The 20990-nt window shown below is 40.9% G+C and overlaps 1 protein-coding gene across 4 annotated transcripts in view; it reads left to right on the top strand.

The window, feature by feature from the left end:
* Nucleotides 1-1489: 1489 nt before the first annotated feature.
* SPIRE1 (spire type actin nucleation factor 1) overlaps nucleotides 1490-20990 on the top strand; it is a 128183-nt gene continuing 108682 nt past the window's right edge. The window contains exons 1-2 of one of the 4 annotated variants that reach the window (XM_042031933.1): nucleotides 1490-2101; nucleotides 14029-14063. In XM_042031933.1, coding sequence (XP_041887867.1) covers nucleotides 1795-2101; nucleotides 14029-14063 — 342 coding nt within the window. In that variant the 5' untranslated portion in view covers nucleotides 1490-1794. The remainder of the gene's footprint in view (nucleotides 2102-14028; nucleotides 14064-20990) is intronic. The other 3 variants (XM_042031942.1, XM_042031951.1, XM_042031961.1) reach the window with 3 other exon arrangements.

Below are 20990 nucleotides of genomic sequence, written 5' to 3'. Positions count from 1 at the left end.
TGTGTCAGTGATAGCCCATGACCACCTCCTTTGGCTCTACTTTTAAGAAAGAGGCAACTCTTTCTGCTGGTGCTGGAGCAAAAAAATTACCTTATCCTAGAGAAGCTTGCAACACATTCAGCTGGAGTGAATGTTGGCATTTTGCATGTACATTTAATCAGCAGTGTGGCAGTGTGACACCATTTTTGTCCTTTTTTTTTTTTTTAGAAGTGTTAAATGCTTCCTACGGCAGCACTGAGGTTTTTTAAATTTAGGACTCTAATTAGTACATTATGTGCTTACTGGCCCTGCTGCTAACTTTACAAGTCTGGTTTTGTGTTATCTTTCTTTTGATACCTGAAAGATCAAAATGTATTCATTTAGCTATTACACAGCATACAGGATGCTGATGAAAGCTTCACAAGTACACTTTCTCCCCCAATTTAATTGTATCTAAATGTAGCTGGAAAGGCTGGATCATATTGCATGGTGAATATCGCCAAATTTAACAGCGTTATTTAAGTATCAGTTGCGTCTTATGTGCGCCGCTGTACGTTACACAAGAGGAAAGAGGAAAACAGCAGCGGCGTTCAGTACAGCTGGAAGTGAAAGGGGAGAGGGGAGCTGGAAGTGGAATGGGAGAGGGGAGCCGGCGGGTTGGGGCCGGCGCCGGGGGCAGTACCGCTCCTGTACGGCAGGGGGCACTCCCAGCGCTGTCCCTCACACCTTCCCGGGTCCCCGTGGAGCCGGTGCGAACGGGAGATTTTTCGTTTCCTTTAACATGTGAGGGGTAGAACGCTAAAGAGAGAAACGCCGCGTGTTCGGTGTGAGCTCCAGGTTGTGTAGTCTGATGTTTTTCTGCGAGAAAGTGCTCGTTTGCCTGGGGCGAAGCTGGCATGCAGGGCCGTGCCCTTCTGGTGCCCAGGTGTGTTCAGGGGCAGGGATGTCAAGTTCCCAGCTGCTTGGAAGACGATTCCCCTGTTGTTCCCTTTCCAGTTTGGGCTGGTTCAACTCTGCTAGCCTCTCTGTGTACCCTGGACGCTTCCAGCTTGCTGCTGCTGAGGATGGAACTTTCCCGGAGGAAGCGTTTGCTTTGTGAGGGCAGAGCCTGGAATTCAAAGCCACTCGCCCTCCTGCCGTGAAAGCGGGGACCTGCTAATGTGTTTCACTATATCCGTGATGGTGCGGGTTGGTGTCAGTGTTTAACGCTTGGGGGTGCAGGGAATGTCATCCTGCGTCCCGCCGGGAGTTGTTTGTTTCTGGGGATGGTGGTTACCAACACCCGAGGGCTTTGGGATAAGTGCACCAAATCGCTGTCCGTGTCTCCGTCAGAGGTGGAAGCCGAGCGCCTCGGAAGGCGATCCAGGCGCAGGTTGCCGTGGCGGCCCTGGAGGGAATACCGCCGCGTCCCTACCCGCGCGCGCCATGGCGGCCGCGCCGGCAGGGGGCGCTGCGGCAGGGGCGGCGCCGCGCGGCGGGGGCGGGCGAGGACGAGGACGCCATTGCGTTGCTATGAGCTGTCGCTTCCCCTGCGGCGGCGGCAGCGGCAGCGGGCGGACCGGGCGCCGATCCTGTGCCTGCCTTCCTCCTGACTCCTGCCTGTTTCCTGGCTCCTGCTGCCTGCCGCGCGCGCCAGGCTGTCCGTCCGGCGGCCTGGTGGCACTAGCGGGGCGGAGAGGATGAGCACGGCGGGACCGGGCGGCAGCAGCAGCACAGGCAGCAGCAGCAGCACCAGCGCAAGCAGCAGCATCAGCAGCCGCTGCCGCGGCCGCGGAGCCGGTCACTGAGTGAGGAGCACCGCGGCGGCCGCAGGGCATGGAGCCCCAGCCCGGCGCCTCCCGCCCGGCCGCCGAGGAGGAGGAGGACGGCGGCGGCGGGTCCGGCGGGCAGCCGGAGGCACTGTTGCTGGAGGAGATCCTCCGGCTCTACAACCAGCCCATCAACGAGGAGCAGGCGTGGGCCGTGTGTTACCAGTGCTGCGCCTCGCTGCGCGCCCGCGCCCGCCGCGGAGAGACCCCCGCCGCCAGGCTGGGGGCGGCGGCCGCGCAGCTCCGCGTCTGGCGGGACGGCGCCGTCACCCTGGAGCAGGACGAGCCCGACCGGCCGCCCCCGCCCGCCGCAGGTAAGGCCGGGGGGCCGCCGCCGGCGCCGACCCCGCGCGGTTCCCGGGGGCAGCAGCCGGGGGTCGGGCGCGGGCGGCCTCCCGTCTCCGTCAGCCTTTGTCCGGGAGGTGACGGTCCTTCCCGCCCGAGGGTCGCGGTGGGCGAGCGCTCGGCTCCTCGGTCGTGCCGGGGGCCGTGGGAGGTCTGCGTGTGTGTGCGTGTTGTGTGTGTGTCCCTGCAGCATCTCGGTGCCCTGCGTGGAAAGGTAGGGCCCGTCGCCTGGGATGCGATCGCCTGCGTGCGGGCACGGCCAGGCGAATGCGGGTTCAGTGTTTTATAATTGCGTCGTCTCTCCTGGTGCGTGATCAACCCCGAGTCATCCGCACACCGGGAGCGCCTGCTCTTGCGGGCTCCCCGCTCTTGGGGTTCCTCCGGCCGTGCCGTGCATCCCGCAGGGGCTCCCGGAACGGTTTGGCATCAAAAGGCACCTATTAGAAGTAGATCCATTTAGATGTGTGCTGACACTAAGTAAGCGAGAAAGCCGTGTACAGGGGCTTAGCACCTACCATCTGTTTCGTTAAAATACCCAGGAAAGCGTATTTTGCATTAGAAAGAACAACGAGGGCGCATGTCTGTTTCTCAGCCTTTCGAAGCTTCTGATTTTGAATGTGGAAAGCAGTATTTTTTTGTTGTAAGTAAAGCTCGATTTCTGAGACGCAATCAAAGATGGGCAGCAAAGGGATGCGGTCGGTTATCACATACATGATGGTATTCCCCAGTATCAGCCTAGTCCACGTTCAACGTCACAGAATTTTCCGGGAAGACAGAGGCTTCGGCATTTTAAAGTTGTGTGAATCAGAAGGCAGTGGTAAATTCACAAAATGGGATTAATGGAGCCCTCAGCATTTAGAGCATGAATATTATGCCTGGTGTTACAGTTTAATGAAGCCTTTTGATACAGTGCCTGTCTGAAAAGTCTTTTGGCAGAGATTTGCACTAATCCAGTTTGGAGCTAGTGGTACATGCAAATATCAAAATATATTTAGTGGAAGAAGTGACCTAATTTAGTTCTGCAATTGTAATGAGTCTAATAACGACTTCCATTTAAATGTGATCTGGTGTGCTTTTAAAATCGTTTTAAAAAACAGGGCTTTGTAATGTTAATTAAATGCCAGATCAAGACCCAGAAATTCCAGGAAAATGCTCTCCTGACCAAGGTATCTGCATGTCACAAGCACATTGAAGAGTTCTGTATTTCATCTTGTGTGCTGCTTTTAGTTATAGTTTTTTGAGATGACATCAAGACTTTTTCTTTTCTCTTTCCTACTGTAGGAAATACATTAGTTTACTATGTATTTCTTTCTTTTGCTGCTTTTTTTCCTTGCTATTGGTGGATTTACCCTATTTTCTCTTACAGTATATCTTTACTGGCTGTAGGAGAGTGTTGAATATACTTGGGTATAAAGTTCAGGCCCCTCACTGATATCCAGCACACTTAGTTTATGCTAAAGCTTTACTGTGAAAATGTTTTAGTCAACATGTGCTAACCTGTGTATGTGGATACCACATTTAAATTTTTGGATAGATGACTTTTTTTTTTTTTAATATTCCAGCCCTGTCTATTTTTCTTCTTTTTTTCACCTTATTAGTGTATGTATTATTCTGTATAGCACCACAAGTGTGTGCTTTTATCTTGGGAATCTTAAGAGAGTGTGTATATATATCTAAACAAAGGTAACCAGTCTGCTAAGACCTCCCAGGAAAGCAGGAGGCGGGAGCTATCCCAGGGAGAGTACCCCCTCCAGTGCATATAATAGAAAAGGGGAGGCGGCGATTTTTCTGCCAGCTGTCCATTCCTAAAACACGCTCGGTGAACCCGCTTTTCCATCAGCCGCAGGCTGGTAGGTGCCTGGATTTGAAAAGAGGCAAGATTTCTCCTGGGGTCCTCTCCCTGCTCCTGGCCTTTCTCATCTACCTAACTTTGAACAGACATCGGAAATAGAGGCCACTCAGCCTCCAAGCTTTCATGAGGGATTTTGTGTGTTCTTTGATTTGTGAAACCTGTAGCAGGTTTTCACTGGAAATTGTCCTATATGTGATACAGCGAATATTGGGAATTCACTATATGAATATTGAGGAGCTGACAGAAGGCTTGCTTCTCGTTGGTATCTTTTGAGCTGTTCCAGTTTTTTTCCTTATTGCTCATTCTCTTTGGGTGATGATTAATGAGCTTCCTCAGCCAGTTACAGCTTGAGCCTCTGGAATGGGTATTTGTTTGTAGGCTCCGGTATTCTCTTAGCACCAGTGAAAGCTTTGGAAGAACCAGTACCCTGGTGCTGTGGCCTGGGGAGCAGTACAACTTAACACAGGCCCTGAAGCTGTATGGTCACAGTAATTTTCCTTTCAAGATACAAATTAAAGCTGTCTTAAAAAGAAGTACTGATTATGTAGAAACTGCTGGTACTTTTCCAAAGCAGTTTCTTGTGAAAGAGTTTTCCGGTTCATGCTCAATACTTGAAATTCTGAGTAGCAATACATAGAAATTGAAGAAAAATGTCCTTGAGATAGAAAAGAGATGAGTTTCACTGATAGTGGGTCAGAAAAATGCCCTTGGAGTTGAATCCCAGTCCTTAAACAAAACCAGAGACTGATTTTCAGATCTTTCCAGTTTTAGCTGTGTGATCTATTAATATTTTGTTATCTTGGAAAAAAAATAGAAGGTTTTGGTTAAATAGAAGTAAAAAGACGAAGGATGAAAATGCCACCCGTTTTCATGTCACCATTGATATCACCTGAATCCCTGACAAGAGGAGGATCAGGAAGGATTCCTGCTAATTGTTTTCCTGCCTTTGTATTTCAGACAATTTAGATTTAAATGCCTGTGTCAGGAGGTTTGTTAGAGCAATAGGGGTTCTGCAGGTTAACGCTGTGAGCTGTAAAGCTGTTTTGTTCTAGCAATACATAAAAAATGTATAGGTGTAGGTTGGTGCATAGGTTTGGATAATTCACAGGAACAAATATTGGCTGTTAGTTTCTGTTTTAGTAAACAACAGAATCCTGTGTAGGCAAATAAAGGAATCCCTGAAGAATGATGTCTTTGGGTAGTGAACATTCGGGCTTTGTCCAGGATTGTGGCGAGCGGTGTGATCAGTCACGCCTGTCAGTGGGGCTAGGGCGAGTCAGGAGCAAACGCAGCCATGTCACAGAGTTTGCTCTAGAGATGCACATGAAGTGATACTTCTACCGAGCAGTGCAAACCTTTTTGCTTTTCCAGAACCAAAGTAAGAAAGAAAGATTATGCATGAATATGCAAAAAAAGAGTAAAGCGCACTGTGGTTGTCTTAGTATGGTTCATTGTCTGACATCTAAATACCAGAGAAGTGTGGGTTGCTTTGAAATACCCGTGATGAAATTGGAGATAGAGTGTAGAATATATTTTAACTACTGGGTACTTCAGCAGTCTTTGTTACTTGCAATTTATCTGAAAAGAGCTAATGGTGGCATCCAGTAAAGTGCCAGATGCAATAAAAAATAACTTCTGAATGAGCTAAAATGTTTGGGGTAAACACGTGGTTTGACTCCTCCAAGCTCTCTTCTTGCAGAACCACATTTACACGTGTTTTTATAAACTTGAAGCAATAATGAAATGATAGATGCAGGAGCAGAAAACCCTCACGAGAGCTGGCAATCAACATCACGCCCAGGATACCAAAGGACGCAGGAGGCTGTTTCATTGGGGTTGTGTCATTGCTGCAAGCAGGATAAGGAGCTCTTGCTTTTCAGTGCAAGGGCTGTACCACTTCCTTCCCACAGAACAATTTTGGGGGTGAGCAGGCTTGGTAAAATGCGGGTTTTCCCTGCGTGTTTTGCTGGTGCCAGATCCCTGTCTCACCAAAGGCAGCCACAGACTTTGGGCATTGCACTGAGCTCCTGAAGAGGAACAGCCATGGGGATCTCGGAAAGTGGCAAGGACGGGTATTTTGAACACCGAGCCGGGCTCACTTCCAGCCGTTGGCTGTTGAGGGCTGGCATTGAACGTGGCGCTCCTCGGCCTTCCCTCTCCCTCCCGAGACCCTGAGCTGTGGGTAGTGTCAGTGGCCCTTCTTTTGCCTCATCCTCCAGCCCTAGGAGAGAAAGCACGCAGGGAAATTACTGCTGGTCTTACCAGAAGCAAGTACTATGCAGATTTTTCTCTTGGAAATCTGCCAGGGGTTCAGCAGGAGGGCATAATGCATGGAGTATTCTGGCTTTGAATCAAAAAGATCACAGAAAAGTTGACTGCATGGTGGCTTTCACAGGACTTGGAGGGCTCAGGGTGAGACATGTTGGTGAAGAATAGTTTATGTTGTCTTGGCAGTTTTAATGACTTACATGTCCCTCTTACATCCTTGTGTGCCCAGGTTTTGGAAGGCAAGAGTGGAGAAACAGGACGAATAGATGCAAATTCAACTTGTGTGCATGAAGACATTCTTATCTGTCAGTCCCTGCTGGAGCACTGAGGAAAAATATGCATGATTTTTAGAAGAAAATTAATGTACTGCCATTTTTCTTCTAATTTTGTTGACCCTTTTTAAAGATGATGGATGGGAGCAGCCTTTCTTGCTATTTAAATTTTGAAAGAGGTGTTTTTATGAATCCTGCTAAAATAAATAGTTTAGGATGAGGACTTAATTATGTTCAGAATTCAAATTTAATTCAAGGGTATTCAGAAACATCTGTATTTTAAAACAGTAAGTCTCGATGTATTGAGCCTCACTTTTTTGTGCAAGAATTTTAAGATAGATACCTATATAGGTATTTTAATATTGGAAATCAAGGTAGGAAAAAAATAGTACTAGACAGCAGAGAGGAGCCTCGGTGAGTTGATGGTTTTATCTCTTCATGCACTACTGATCTGTGGAAGAGAGAAAGCTTAGGCCTTATTTATGCCAGGCTTTCTGTCATCAGTGCGGTTCCCAGTACGTAAGCATGAACTGGAAGGCTTCCAGTCGTGGCTTATGCGGATGCATCCCATGCACCGGGGGGTTACATGGGCTCTCTGTGAATATCAGCAGATGCTGGGCATTCTAATGTAGGCAGCTCTGGTGGGGGAGGACAAAATAAGTAAAGAAAAGATCTCAGCATAACAAAATGATGTATTTGGTTAAAAATAAAGTGTGTATTTCAAATGCCTGCACAAAAGAAATGGAAGGAAATTGCCAACAGGGATAAGTGACCTTAGTTACCTATATTTGTATGGAGAAATGTTGAAGATGGGAAGTATGCAGTGAACAAATGAAGTCCGATTTGGTGTTGTCTGAAAACTGCATTTGTTCCTAAGGAAAACATTGAACTTTGAAAGAAGAACTTAGAGGAATTGTGGGCTCCTGAAATTAATAATGACTTAAAGTAAAAGATAAGACATTTGTACTTTAACGGAGGTTTTCTTGGCTAATATAGTAAAAATGTTGCTGTAGAAAGGAAAATGGAATTTTAGTTGTCATTGTTAACAGCAATTGAAGAGAAGAGTGAAAAATGAGACATCTGCTGTAATGTTGCAGAGAGTTAATATCATGTCCCTATGGGGCATTGCAGGAGAAAGAACAAAGGTGCTTTTGGGCCCCCCCCCCGCCCGGCGGGAAAGAGATAATGGAGTCCAGCTTCAGGACTGGCTGGAGGTCATAGTTTACCCCACAGTGCCCAGTGAGAGATGATGGGTGGGACTGGGGGAGCACAAGAGGAGCTTTGGAAATGAAGACAGTAGCAGAGTATGATGTGACAGAGGGGGAGAGAGAAAGAGAGTGCCTTGAACAGGATGATTCAGAGCGACAGGCAGTGCAAATGACCTGCATAGCAGCAGAGCTGTGGATGAGTCTTACCCAAGCGTGAGTGTGTTTGCCAAGAGTGCAGTAGGAATGTTGCAGGTGACAAGAGGATTAAAGGTACGTAACATCCTGGATCCATGTTGGCAATTAACATATCTTTATGGAAGTGGAGAAGCTTTTTCGTAGTATCCGTTAAAAGGAAACTGGAGAGTGTGTACTCTTTGTTTCTGAATTAGTTTATCACATTACAGCATCAGATCCAAAAAGGAGAAATATTGCTCTGTTCCTTATAAAACCTTAAAACAGCTTGCATGACACATGCAACTATGATTGCATTACTGTGTTTTATTACTGTGCACTTTAAGAGGAACAAAAGGAGATGAGTCACTTTGTATAGTGTAAATACAAGACTGCAAAGACATAGCTGAGGTAGAGAACAATTAAGAGAACTCCTTTTTCATTTACTTGAGAGAGTTTATTAACAGCTGGTGACAGTTCTTAACAGATGCAGTAGTGCTGAGTTATCAGTTTAGAAAAGCTGTAACCTGCTTGAAATTCTGGATCCATCAAAAATTATGGGTAAAAACTGCTGATTACTTGAATGCAGTCACAGTTCTGCCAGGAGCACGCATACTTGTTGAATGAGCAGGCAGTTGGGTAGCTCCAGGAAAAATTAGAACATGATCAGAGAAACAGAAATTTTAAAAAATAAAAATCAAGACACATGAACTCTGCAAATTCACACTTTTTTGGGGAAGGGTTGATATCAGGCCAGAGGAGAGTGAGTGCAGTGTCTGTATTTAAGCATCTACAGAAGAGACTGGCAGCTCTGAATGGAGTTCAGCAGCATTTGGAGATGCAGAACTATCACAGTATTTGTCTTAGAGTAACAAAAATTTATGTGATCCCTAGGAAAACTTACAGGTTTTGCTAAAGAGAGTGAGCAGTGGAACACAGAAAAATCATATGTTGATCACAGCCTTGTGCAGAATAGAAATGAGACAAGACAAAGAGCAACCATTTAATTATATCTTAGGAGGTAGCACTAAGGTAGCATGGATTTGTTAATTTGTAATTTAAAATATTTTTATTACAAAATTTAACAGGGTATTAGCACAGAAGACCTCTTAGTCATTACCCTTGCTTTGTGCAATAGACAAAAAGATTGCTTATGACTGTTCAAAATGAGGAGTAACTTTGTGTTGAATGAAGAAAAAAGGAGGCATGAAAAAAGACTGGCACGGGGAAGGAAAGTCCTGATTGCCATTGGTTTAGAAACCTCTCTAAGAATTTTCCTTATATTTTCTTTCTCTTTCCTTTCCTAAGCAGAAAAATGGGACATATAATTACTAAGTCATCAGCTGTAGTCTGATACAGAAATCATGAGTCATATCCAAAAAGCCACAAGCTCTAAAACGTCATCCCATTTCTTTTTACCTTCTAATTACAGTTTAAAGGAAGGATATGTTGATCCTCAAAGCCTAAGTATTTTTATTAAGAGCTTGGGTCTCTGTGCTTCCTGCTTTGAGGGGTCTCTGATTACCTCTCCTAATCCTGTCTGCTTCCTTCCACTTCCTCATATTCTCACTCTTTTTGACTTTCTTCCCTGCATCCTGATGTGTCTTACTCCTAAGATATCCTTTGCCTTTATTTGTCTCTGTCTTTTTCACTTTTTTTCCTGTTTCTTTTTATCATACAAGTTTTCACTGTCTGTCCTCAGCCTGGCTCACTCCTCCTACATCAGTATTTTCCTCTCCCTTCATTTAATTACAAATCCCATTCTTTGCATATTTATTTCTTTTCCTTCTGTTGCATGATTACCTTTGCTTTCTTCTTTCATCGCCTTTCCTTTTCATTGGTGCTCATCTTGACTCTTGTATTGATGAACTTGTCATTTTTGGTAACTGACTTGATCGGTTTTAGATTAGTTACAAAATCCAGGTTTTGGTAATTCCAAAGTTGCCAAAACTCCAGTTCCTGCAATTTGATGTTTAAATGTGAACCTGAACTACTTTTTTTTTTTTACTTGAGGAGTCTTCATTCTCTTAAGAGCAAAGAAAAGCTCACTCTTGTAGCTACAGTGCCTCTTGATGTAAAAATTAGAAAGCAAATACAAATTCAGTTTATTGTTAATTTGGGGGACATGATTAAAGACCGTTCAACTGAAGGAACTTGAGTTAGTGACTCTCATGTTCTTCCTTGCTCCCTTTCCTTAGCTTAATCCTTATGTTCTTCTTCATCCTCCTCTTCCACTGTCCTCCAGTACATACAGGCTGAGTCTGTCATTTCTGCAGGCAACTTGAGTTTTGTTATTGTAGCCACACCAGCTTGATTTCACTCCAAACCTGTAGAAGTGGGCTGTGACATTTAATTATAATATTAATCTTTAACACAAAAGGAGTTCCAGGTTTGTTGCCAATGTGTGCATCAGCCACACTGTTGCCAGAGAATCAGTGCTTATCATTTCAATTCTGGAAGAAGCTGTCTTGAAGGAAATGCTTGTGGATCTGAGCGGAGGAGTCTGAGACACTTGAGGAAGGCTGGGGAGACGCTCTGAGCTGCAGGGCTCTTAGAGCAGCTGATTATAGCTGAAATAGTGGCCATATGATTGTGGTGTCACTTCACTAAAGTCAACCCTGTAGCTTGATTTTTCTTCAGATAGAGGAGTGCAGATGGGTTGGCACATGCCACGTGCTGCCCTACAAATACCCTGTGTCAGTCCATTCTAACATACTGAGTTAACTATTTTGTTATTAAAACTCAGTCTTAAATGTGTGCTTCTTACCACTGGTAGTACAGGGAGCTCCCTCCTTGAAGGATGAGACAGTGCTTGAGGAAAGTTTATCATGACTCCTCTTGCTGAGGGTTTGACAGAAGAATGATTTTCCAATAGAAATTTTGAAGAACAAAAAATGAATGTGAAGGTTTGGGGTTTCTTTTTATTTTTTTTTTTCTGGCAAATATGTCCCTCTGGAGATTGTTTTTGGAAATACAGGAAACCTCCAAAGTAAGTCACTTTCCTTCTTGCAAAAACTGTTCATTTTTTGCATTTCAACAAGCTGAGAGTGAAAAATGCTCTAATTTTCCAAACTGTAGCTTGTGTATAAACTGAAGTTGGCAGTTAAAGTTATGCTGTTTACTAGTAATGAATACATTAACATCTATTTGAAAGCTGTCATGGGAGATTACTGTGGAATACTGTGGAATAGTTTTAGGCAGTAAGAGTGGTAAAAATGCTGCACAGATGAATATCTAGTCGAATGGTTCTGAAGTCTGGAGAAGCCTGCATTTATGCTAAAAAGCAGCAGCTGAAATAGTTTTTTAAGGCTTCACCTGTTTACCAGAGAAGCACTTCATCCTGCTTGCAGAGACTGTTCTATGACTTATGGGGAATTTTTTCTTTCTCCCAGTGCAAATGAAGGAAGTGTGACCCTTAGGCTACATTTATGAGTTACTGCTTTTTCAGTCATGTCAGCTGAAGAGAGAAGAAATTTCTACTCCCAGTCAGTATAAATAAATTGGCTTGCAGGGGCCATATAAAAGCAAATTTATTTCAGTCTTGATGGATGCATGTAAGTGCATTAACAGTATTGTTAATGATCTCTTCAGAAATGTAGTAAATTCCTGATGGAGAGAGTCCACAAGTGACTGCAAATAGCTTTGGGAAATTTGCTCAGTGTATAGCTGGACTCAGGGTACAGAGGCATATGGAATGGTATGGTTAATAATTACCATAATGCAGTGTATATTAAAATGTTGTAACTCAGTAGCTTGCACCAGCTAGGTTACTGTCTGGGTGCATGAGACACTTGTTATTCCCCCTTCTTGCTCCAGCACATGGACTCATGACAATACTGGTATAAGTAGGAATAAATAGTTGAGTTTAATAATAGAATAAAAAATGAGTTATGATTTGCTCTGAAAGCAGTAGTAAATTTTGATAGTACCATAAATGAACTAAGGGAAATTTCCAGAGTTTGAGTGCTTTTCCTTGGGGAGCAGCTTTCATGGAAGTTTATCAAAGGAGCTGAAGATAAGCTTCTTGCTGTTACTTTCAGAAATTCAAGTTTTGTCTTTTTTGTTTTAGTCTGGACTGATTTATTTGTTTTCTCTGCTTCAGGAATTGTTTGGGACTTCTGCTAAACGGATGTTTATAGGATCTCAGCACTGCTATGAGGTGAAGCAATGAGTACTTGGTGCTACTCAGAGGATCTAGAGGACAGCTTGGCTCCTGTTCTCTCAGACCATAGGAGATGCAAGTCCAGATATTTTAAATTATCAGTGATTGCAAACATTGGTGGCCTTCTGTATTAATTGCATTGCTATAGGTTTAAAATTAGCACCTTTTAATGAAGTACTAATTTTTTTTTAAAAGTACCATCTTCTGAAAGACAGGATGTGCTTTTTTCTTCTCCTGTCTTGACTACATTTCTCTGAATTAATCTTGTGCTATCTTGTATCATAAAGATACATCGTTTTGGTCATTTGTCATTTGATTTCACAAAAGTAGCCCCTAACATTAATAAATCTGCTAGTAATTGTAGCAGTTAAAAAGCATTCTCAGTACCTTTCTCCTGTTTATAGTTTGTAACAATCACGTGAATGTTACCATTTTAAACACCAGGAATTTATTATGTGGATCTGAAAGTGAATGAACCAGAGGTACCAGTCCTTTTGAAAAGACAAAATGTGATGCAAAAGCCTTTTTAAGTCACTCTTCTGCTCTTGCTTTTGAAGTCAGACACCAGTGCTAAGTATTCAGCTTGCTTTGGCAACAGTTCAAAAGGAAAGTAAACAACTTTCACTCTTTTAGGAGGGTGTTCCCTATTCATTCAGGACGTGTTTAACCTTTAGTTTCAAAAGGAAGGTGACTAGTTCAGTATGAAAAATTAGGTTTTTTCTGTGCAGGTGACTCTTCCCCAGAGCTGAGTGTTTTGCATGCCGTTCACATTTGTCATATGAAGTCAGTGCAATCACTTCTCTGTGCAAACATTGTGCCAGCCAGTTGGTTGAGCTTCCTTGGGCTTGTCAGCCAGTCTGATAAAATAGTCCTTCCAGTTATGGATACAAATCACAGGCTTTTCTGAACTACTGCAGTAAATCCTTCCTAATCATCACCTGAACATGCACTCTCAGAGTACGCACAGTCAAGTGAATGCATCCTCTTCTAGTTTTTGAGTACATGAAGTCTCAAAATTATGTAATGTGTTTTGTTGTCTCTGTGCTGTTGAGTCCAAAGCTGCAAATTCTAAACCAGCCATGTGAATGCAATGAAGCTAAAATTTGATATCTGTGTGTTTTGAAATTAAAGTTTTGGGAGGTCCCCTTTCAAATGGATAGATTTCTGTGGAATTCTTAACTTTCTTGAATACATTTTCTTCCAGAAGGAAATCATCTTGTCAGGATTCCTTCACTCTACTTTAATAAGGATTATTAATACAAAATTATAAACTTGCTGCTTTTAGTGACATGATACTTTCCTAATGTGCTGTGAAATTTCAGTCTTCTTTTTGCCAAGCTGTCAAGCCACTTTGGTATAAAACTGTTTTGTGTTTCAGAAAATTGAGATTTCTGTTTAATGAAACAATTCAGAAACTTAATTTTTCTTTATTATACAAATTCCAAAGTGATTTCTCTGGACTTGGAGGAAATGCAAAAATTGACAAGTAGGACTTACAAAAATAGTACAGTAATGTTTTAACTTTAATTTGCTTGAACTTCGTGTTTCTGTTGAACTCTTTGAAATCCCAGAAGTATCAGATGAAACAGTGGCTTTTCCCTAGTTTATGAATTAATGCTGCTTATTCTCTTGAAATAACTATTTGCTACTGCTTAATTTAAGCCAACATGTTTTCATGTTCCCTCCATGGCCAAACATCAATCATATGATTTAAATAATGAAGCCAGGCAGTAAAGACACGTCTTTTTAAGATCAAGTATTGTGAAGGATCCAAATAAAAAGGGTAGGGCCTTCTTGTTGTTAATACAATGATGCATATATAATAGAAACATTATTGAAATGTGTGATTCAAGTAAGACAAAGAATACTTGGTAATTACTCAAAAAAGAGAAGTGACTCATGTTTTTAGTTTTATTCTTCCACTGTCTCTTACTTAATCTGAAAACTTTTTTTCTTCTTACAGATAAATCGGACCATTTATACTGCACAGAAATGGAGGTAAGAGAAGTATTTTGTGTTCTTGGTTAGTGCTGATTTAGCTCTTTTTCATTAACTTATGGAGTAGATGTAGTATACTTACAGTGTGGAGTTATCATTGCAAAGTTGTGCTGTGTATTGTATTTACGATTTTCGTTGGCAGCTGATAAGTGTGTCTTAACATGGGATATTTAGTCTCATGTTCAAAAATACAGGAAAGAAAGGCTGTGTGGTTTTTCAAAACCAGAATTAAAGATTTGCTATACAGCCAATGTAATCTCATTTGATACGAATCTCTTTAAAACATATAGGTATTTTAAAGAATATTTAATTTAGGTAATTTCTGTTGGATAAATTACTTTGTTATACTTACTTTAGAAAGGACTAATAGGTGATGGAATAAATACTTAGTGTTTATGGAATGGCTTGGCGATTTTTGGCAATGTGAGAATTTGGATGGAAGCAGAGAGTGCAAGTGATCTCAGGGTTTGTTCATTTAAAGGCATCCTGATTTCAGGTACTTTTGATATGACCTTTAATTTATCACCTTGGCAATGTTTTGGGGCCCAAGAAATATTGTTATATGTCTTTCTGGGGTAACAATAGAAACACAAATCCACTTGAATCTGCTTGGTTTATATCTTGACCATTATTTGAATCTGTATTTTTGATACTAAGCTGTGATTAGTGTTGTAATTGTTTGATTTGTCAGATTCATAGATTAAATCCAAGACTGAACGCAAAACTAAGTAGAATATCTAGTTGAACAAGATGTGGACTCATGGTCTGATTTTTATTATCATACAGAGTAGATAATACAGTCTACTCAATAAAACTTTTCCAGCAATAAATACAATTTCTGTATCCTTTACAGGGCAGCCTTTTCTCACTGCCTTTGAACTTTCTTTGAAATGTAAAACTGAGTTTTCACTTCAACTATTCCATCCGTACCTCAGGCTGAGCCTGGAGATGGGACAAGTGGAGCATCTTAATAGGCGGGTTGTCAGCTTTCTCATCAATAATATATGTGAAGGTGACAAAGTGCTGTTACCAAGTGGTTTATTCATAGACAAACTGTGCATGATGATGGCTGGTTATAAAGACAAAATGAAAGGTCAGCTAATTCAACTACAAGTAGTAAAATGTTAAGGCTATCCAGATTTTTTCAAGTATTAAATGTCCTTTCTGCAGGATACAGTGTAAGGAGGAATTCATAAAAGATGGAAGTACAGAAACTGGAAGTAGGCATATTTTATTGCTTTGTGTGGTTTGGTTTAAGCAAACACATCCTGCTTTTGTTTCAGGATTTGTAAAATCTCAGTTCACAAATCTAGTGCCTTATTTAAAAATTATAATCTAGTGTATCATATGCTTTGCATACTAAATATTGTTTACAATTTTGCTTTGTGTTTTTAGAAGGAAGGTAATCAAAGGCTCTAATACTAAAAATACAGATAATAAACCACTGTTAAAATATTTTTAACAAAACATAAAATACTTATTTGGGGAAAGTAGAAGTGTTTTTGTTTCAAATGAAATTATATAGTAAGAGTCAGTTCAATATGCTGTATTTCATCTTTCATGGGAAAAGAGTTTTCTAATTTTGATCTTCTAAAAATGTATTTGTTGATAGTAGAAAAGCAGATTGGAGGTTCCCGTGAGACAAAGGCTTCATTTTAGAATGTCTCTAATAAGCAGCACTGTGACCATTAGGATATTGACTCTTCTCTTTGTCATTTTGAAGGAGGCTGTGGAGTCAGTGGCTTTTCCCTCCTCCAAAATTCCTTTGGGGTTGCAGCATTCGACTTAAAGTTGATGATGTTGGTGTTTTTCAGAACTAGGAATTCAGCAGAGACAGCTCATCTCACTTTTTGGTTCCTGTGGAAGAGAGTGTGGCCTAAATGACCATACTAGGATATGTGGGAAACTTCTTAAAATCTTAACTAATCACCATCATAACTTTTTTTGCAAAACATCCTGTAAACTATCTGGAATTGCTACACCCTTTATTTCAAGCCAGCAATGTGAGTGGTGTGTCAAGTTCAGAGTCCAGGTGCCATAGCTGTAATAGGAAGATGGGAGTAAGGAATAAGGTGACCTTGTTTAATCTGCACCTGCCTATAACTCTGTTATGTACATAACGATAGCGCTTCTCAGTCATCTCAGCCGAGGTGGTGAAATTATATAAAATATGCCAGCCTCATTGGTAAATATTTAGTGCTCATATAGAAAGTATTCTGTGAATGCAAAGTGATTCATATGTAGGAGGGTTTAATTGCCATCTGTTTGAAAAGACCCACCTAACTGAGCACAGGCCTGTTGTGTGTGATTAATGCAGTTAACCAGGATGTGTGCTAGCACGGAGACACGCAACCTCTCACGTTGTTTAAGAGTCCAGGAGGGAATTAAATAGCCTGTCCCAAACAACGGTGAATAAATTCAGTCCGAGTCAAATCACAGAAGGAATCAATTGTAGAAATGTTTTAGGGAGACTATGCAAATTCTATTCATGAGCCCTCCGTATCTCTATTAAAAATCTTAACATACAGTGAAAATCACAGTACTTGTCTGTGGAATTAATTTTTTTTAACATTTAATTGGAAACTCGAAGCATTGACTGTATTTTAGGTAATAATTCAGGGAAATAAATACACAGGTTATAAGAATAGAGTGTGCCCTGTCATACAAATGAGAATATACCTGTTAGTTCAGTGTATTGATGCAAATAAAATTAACTACCTCTCTCATGCAGATGAAAATGAGAACAGGTATTTAATAGCAGAGAATGTTAGGATTTCAAAAGAGGTGTCATAATTTTGCATTAAAAGCCATGCCACACCTGTATTAAAGTGTGTTACTTGCTTATAATTCAAGCAGTGTAAAATGTATATTTAGCATATGGTAGTATCTAGGGTTCATTTTTTTATCTGTGTTGAGTGTAAACAAAAGTAACATTCTGATTGAGGAGTAATTGCTGCAGCAAACAATCCTTGTCATGCACAGTAATAATCACTTTGTTCTCCTTCCTGAGCATTAACGTTATGGTGACAAGGGAGAAGAAATGTCACTGCGCAGAGGACAGGCAAAAATGTTTGAGAATCATTTCTTTTAGTAAAATATGAATGAATGTGACTTCCATCAAAATAAGTCTTCGTCATGTACTGAAAAAAAATTTCTCTGTGAATGCTTGGTTACAAACCTGATAATTCTATGAAAGCTTTTGATTCCGTGTGCTTTTAAGAGGAAAATTAACAAGAGCTCAGAATTGCCTTCTAGAAACCAAAGCAGAATCATGCATCTTTTCTTGCAAGCATTAATTTGTGCTTCAGCATTATGTGGCAGTTCTGATAAGTGAATCACTCATCCCTTGCTGATGGAATTATCTCACAGAGAAGCTGCACTCCAGCCTTTGAGGGACCTGTTGTTTTAGATACCTGAAAGCCCATTATGCTTGTTCATTGATGTGGGGGTTCTGTGTCAGTCAGTCTGACCTCCTGATTTTCCTGAAATGCTCCATAGTCTCAAGGAAGCAGCTTAACAGACACTTGATTAAATAGCAAACACACAAAAAAGTAGAGTTTAGGTTTTGATCTTTGGTGTTTTGTAATGAGCTGCTTTTTCAAGAGGAGCTTTGGTTTTTTATAATTTGTATAAGTTTCTAGCACACTGGGTGGAGATGAGTCTTGGACAAAACTGGATTTCTGGTTTTTACTTGCTATAAGCTTGACACATTGCCCTTTTCATTCAGCAGTTTCAGTGGGAATACGCAGCAAATATTGGGCTGGAGAACTAATAATGTATTTGACTAAGCTGATTTAGTGATAGTCAAGTCCTGCCATCTGTCCAGAGTTCTCTAAGAGAATTCGACTGTTCCTTGTAAAGGCTTTGTAATTTTGCAGTATGTGATGTGCCTTTATTAATCTACACACCCTGAAGTCACACAGGATTTATGATGAAATCTTCATTCCAGTGATACCACCGATAAGCCTTTCAATCGACTGGGGAAGAGTTCAGAGGCAGTTTCAGCCTTTGGTCTTCCGACAATTTCAGATAATGGATGGTGGAAAACTAGGTCTTACAGTAACTTGAACTCTTCCAGGGAACATTTTGCCTGCAAAACCCACAAATAATAGAGCATAGAGCATTAAGTTAAGTGGTGTTGATGTTTGTTTGATGTTTTGGGGGTTTTGGTAGTTTTGGGGGCTTGTTTTCGGTGGAGTTTTTTGACTTTTGGTAACTACAGAATTGCCTATTTTTTTTCATGGGATGAGATGGAAAAGTCTGCAACTATAGATTATATGAGTCTGAAAGAGGACTCAGAGTTTTGGAAGAATAAGATAATTTTTACAGCTCTTTAGTTTTTGCAGAACCCTTCCTATATAAAGTCTATGAAATTGTGCTTGAGAAGATAGCCACCTAATCAGCGGCATACCTATGGCAGCAATCATATGTGCTCATTGATAGCTGTCATATCAGTTGGCTTTAAGGTGCTGTTTTTTGAGTAAACCAGTGCCAGTGGATGTGTTTGCCTGTCTGTTCAGACCAAGAGACTAATGGGATTGCTCATTCAAACTGCAAGAAAAAAATTAAGCTTTAGATGTTGTTTGCGTGCCTACAATTTAGTGGCTCTTTGTGTTGTCCTTCTTTGTTGTTCTATATAGTAAAAGACAAGTTTAGAGCATCAGTATGAAATAAGAATGCTGTGTCTCATACTTTATTTTCTTTTTTGGTCTTCTTATAGCAAATAAATTTTAGGCTGCAAAATTCACAACTACATTTCTGATCTGCTAAATCTCTTGAAGGCTTCTGAGATAATATGACATTGTTTGTGTATGAACTCTGCTAGGTGTGAATTTTCTGTTAGAGGTGCTGTGTTTTCCTACTTGTTTGCTAATTTCCAGAAGGTTATTATTAAAGCACAATAACATAAGGAGTACGCTTTCTGTGGATGAATAAAGGTGGATGATAGTGCGGTTGCATGGAGTTCTTTGTTTTTTCTTGAGGGATTTTGCCTAGGGCAATGCTGAAACTGAGACAAAATACACCCTGGAGTTCAGTAAGTTCAGTTTCAGTGACAAGTTGGACCTGGTAGCATTGGCTTTTTAATCTGCAGGGGACAAACACCAACTCAAACCTTCTATTCCTGCATTTCTCTATTCACTTAGAAGTTCAACATCCACAACATAAGAAGTGCAGGAGATGCACAGGTGATGAGAATAAAGTACATAAAATGTAGGTTGAATGACAGATGAAAAGCATACAAAGCAGCTCAGTCTCTGAAGATTTCCTGTTGTTTACAGCTCTTCTTTCCCTGCACCACTTTGGTCCACACAGCACTTAACACTTGCAGTGATGAATTTAGGAGTACTGAATAGGTTCAGTTTGGTATTTGATTTTTGGTAAGCCAAGGGAAACCAGACTTTAGTATGTTTTGGGGTTTTTTTCAGATGAGCAAGGAGCACTTTGGTGAGCTAATTGTCTGAATATAATATTGCATTCATTTTGTGCTGTATTGTTTCTTCCATATTCTACTTTTGATATGGTAGGACATGAGTAGCTTCCTTTGACTGAAGTGGATATTCATGGTGTTTTATGAAGAGCACTGGATCTTTTTTTGTTGTTTCTTTTGTACAGTGTTATGGTCTTACTGGATTATTAAGTCATCTTAAGAGAGAAAGTTGTTCAAATAGACTTTTTGTGTCCGTGTGTTTCTAATTGATGTCTCATTTTTTTATATTTCAGTGTGACTGGGTTTAGAGGCTCTCTAACATAAAGCTCCTGGAAAATCTAAGCAGCATTATTTCAACAGTAACATATATTATTGTCCATGACTAATTTTAACATAGCTAAGATAGCCTAATTGCTTGTTAATCAGTTTTGAATTTGGTCAGTGGTCAAAGAAGACAGGAACTCAAGGCAACTAAACACTTGATTTCACTTCAGCAGTTCAGTTACCAGGTGCTGGTTTCCCAATTTAAAAGCACATGTTGTTTTAAATTTAGCCATTAAGAACACGAGGTAAGGATTGAAAGACAGTATCAGTAAGTTTGTTTACAAAATGTGAAGAGATGTAAAGTGAGAAAAATAGTAATTTATGAATAAGGTGAATTCAGAGTGCTCCCACCTACTTTGTTTAATACACCTGTGCTCTTCTTTCAAGTGATAACTTATTGAGTCATTCTAACATTCCTGCTTCGAATGTGCTTAGAAATATTGATCTAGTTCAGCTAAACAATTCTTGTATGAAGTAGATAATGTTTCAACATTTAAATTCTTGTTAGTCATTTTATACTTCACATGTGTAGGACCCCTTGCAATTTATACTTGGGAAAGTAAAGCCGTAAGAAAGGATTTTTTAAAATGCAGCTTTAGCTGACCTAATGCAGATGAACGTGGAAATGAACAAGTAGACAGTGTGGTTAATCTTTGTTTAGTCTTCAATCTCTCTTGCTGCCTTCTGTTATTTTGTCTCTCTGCTGGAAGCAAGAAGAACTGCTGTCCTCTGGTTGTGAACATGGAGAAGCTTCATTTATTGCAAGAGAAGGGACGAGAAATGTGGTGTCCCTCACAGGATTTCTCAAGGTTGCCCAGTGAAAGAGTAAAGCTTAATTGGAATTTTAGTAAGACGCACATTTTCAGTAGATTAGTAACAGGGCAGGTTCAGAAATTCGCTGTAACACTGTCTTTGAGCATTCAAATATCATAAGGCTTATTCTAGCATACAGTCAAATCAGCAGAAAACAGTCTGTTGAAAATAACATGGGGGTTTTTTGATTAGTTTCTAGGTTTTAGTTAATACATACTCAAATAACTATATCTTTTTTCTTTGCACTTCTATGACTAAATGTTTTTCTTCACATGAACACTTAACATGTAGTTTTTTATCTAAATCACTTGACCTGAGAAGTTGAGACATTAAACAAAGCAAGATTTGCAGTCGAGTCGTGA

The sequence above is a fragment of the Corvus kubaryi genome, unplaced genomic scaffold (genome assembly GCF_017639235.1).
Source record: "Corvus kubaryi isolate FWS band 111438036 unplaced genomic scaffold, C.kubaryi_AGA036_p1.0 132, whole genome shotgun sequence".
NCBI lineage: Eukaryota > Metazoa > Chordata > Aves > Passeriformes > Corvidae > Corvus > Corvus kubaryi.
The sequence above is the reverse complement of the archived record's forward strand: the minus strand, read 5'-3'. Positions and strand labels throughout refer to the sequence as shown.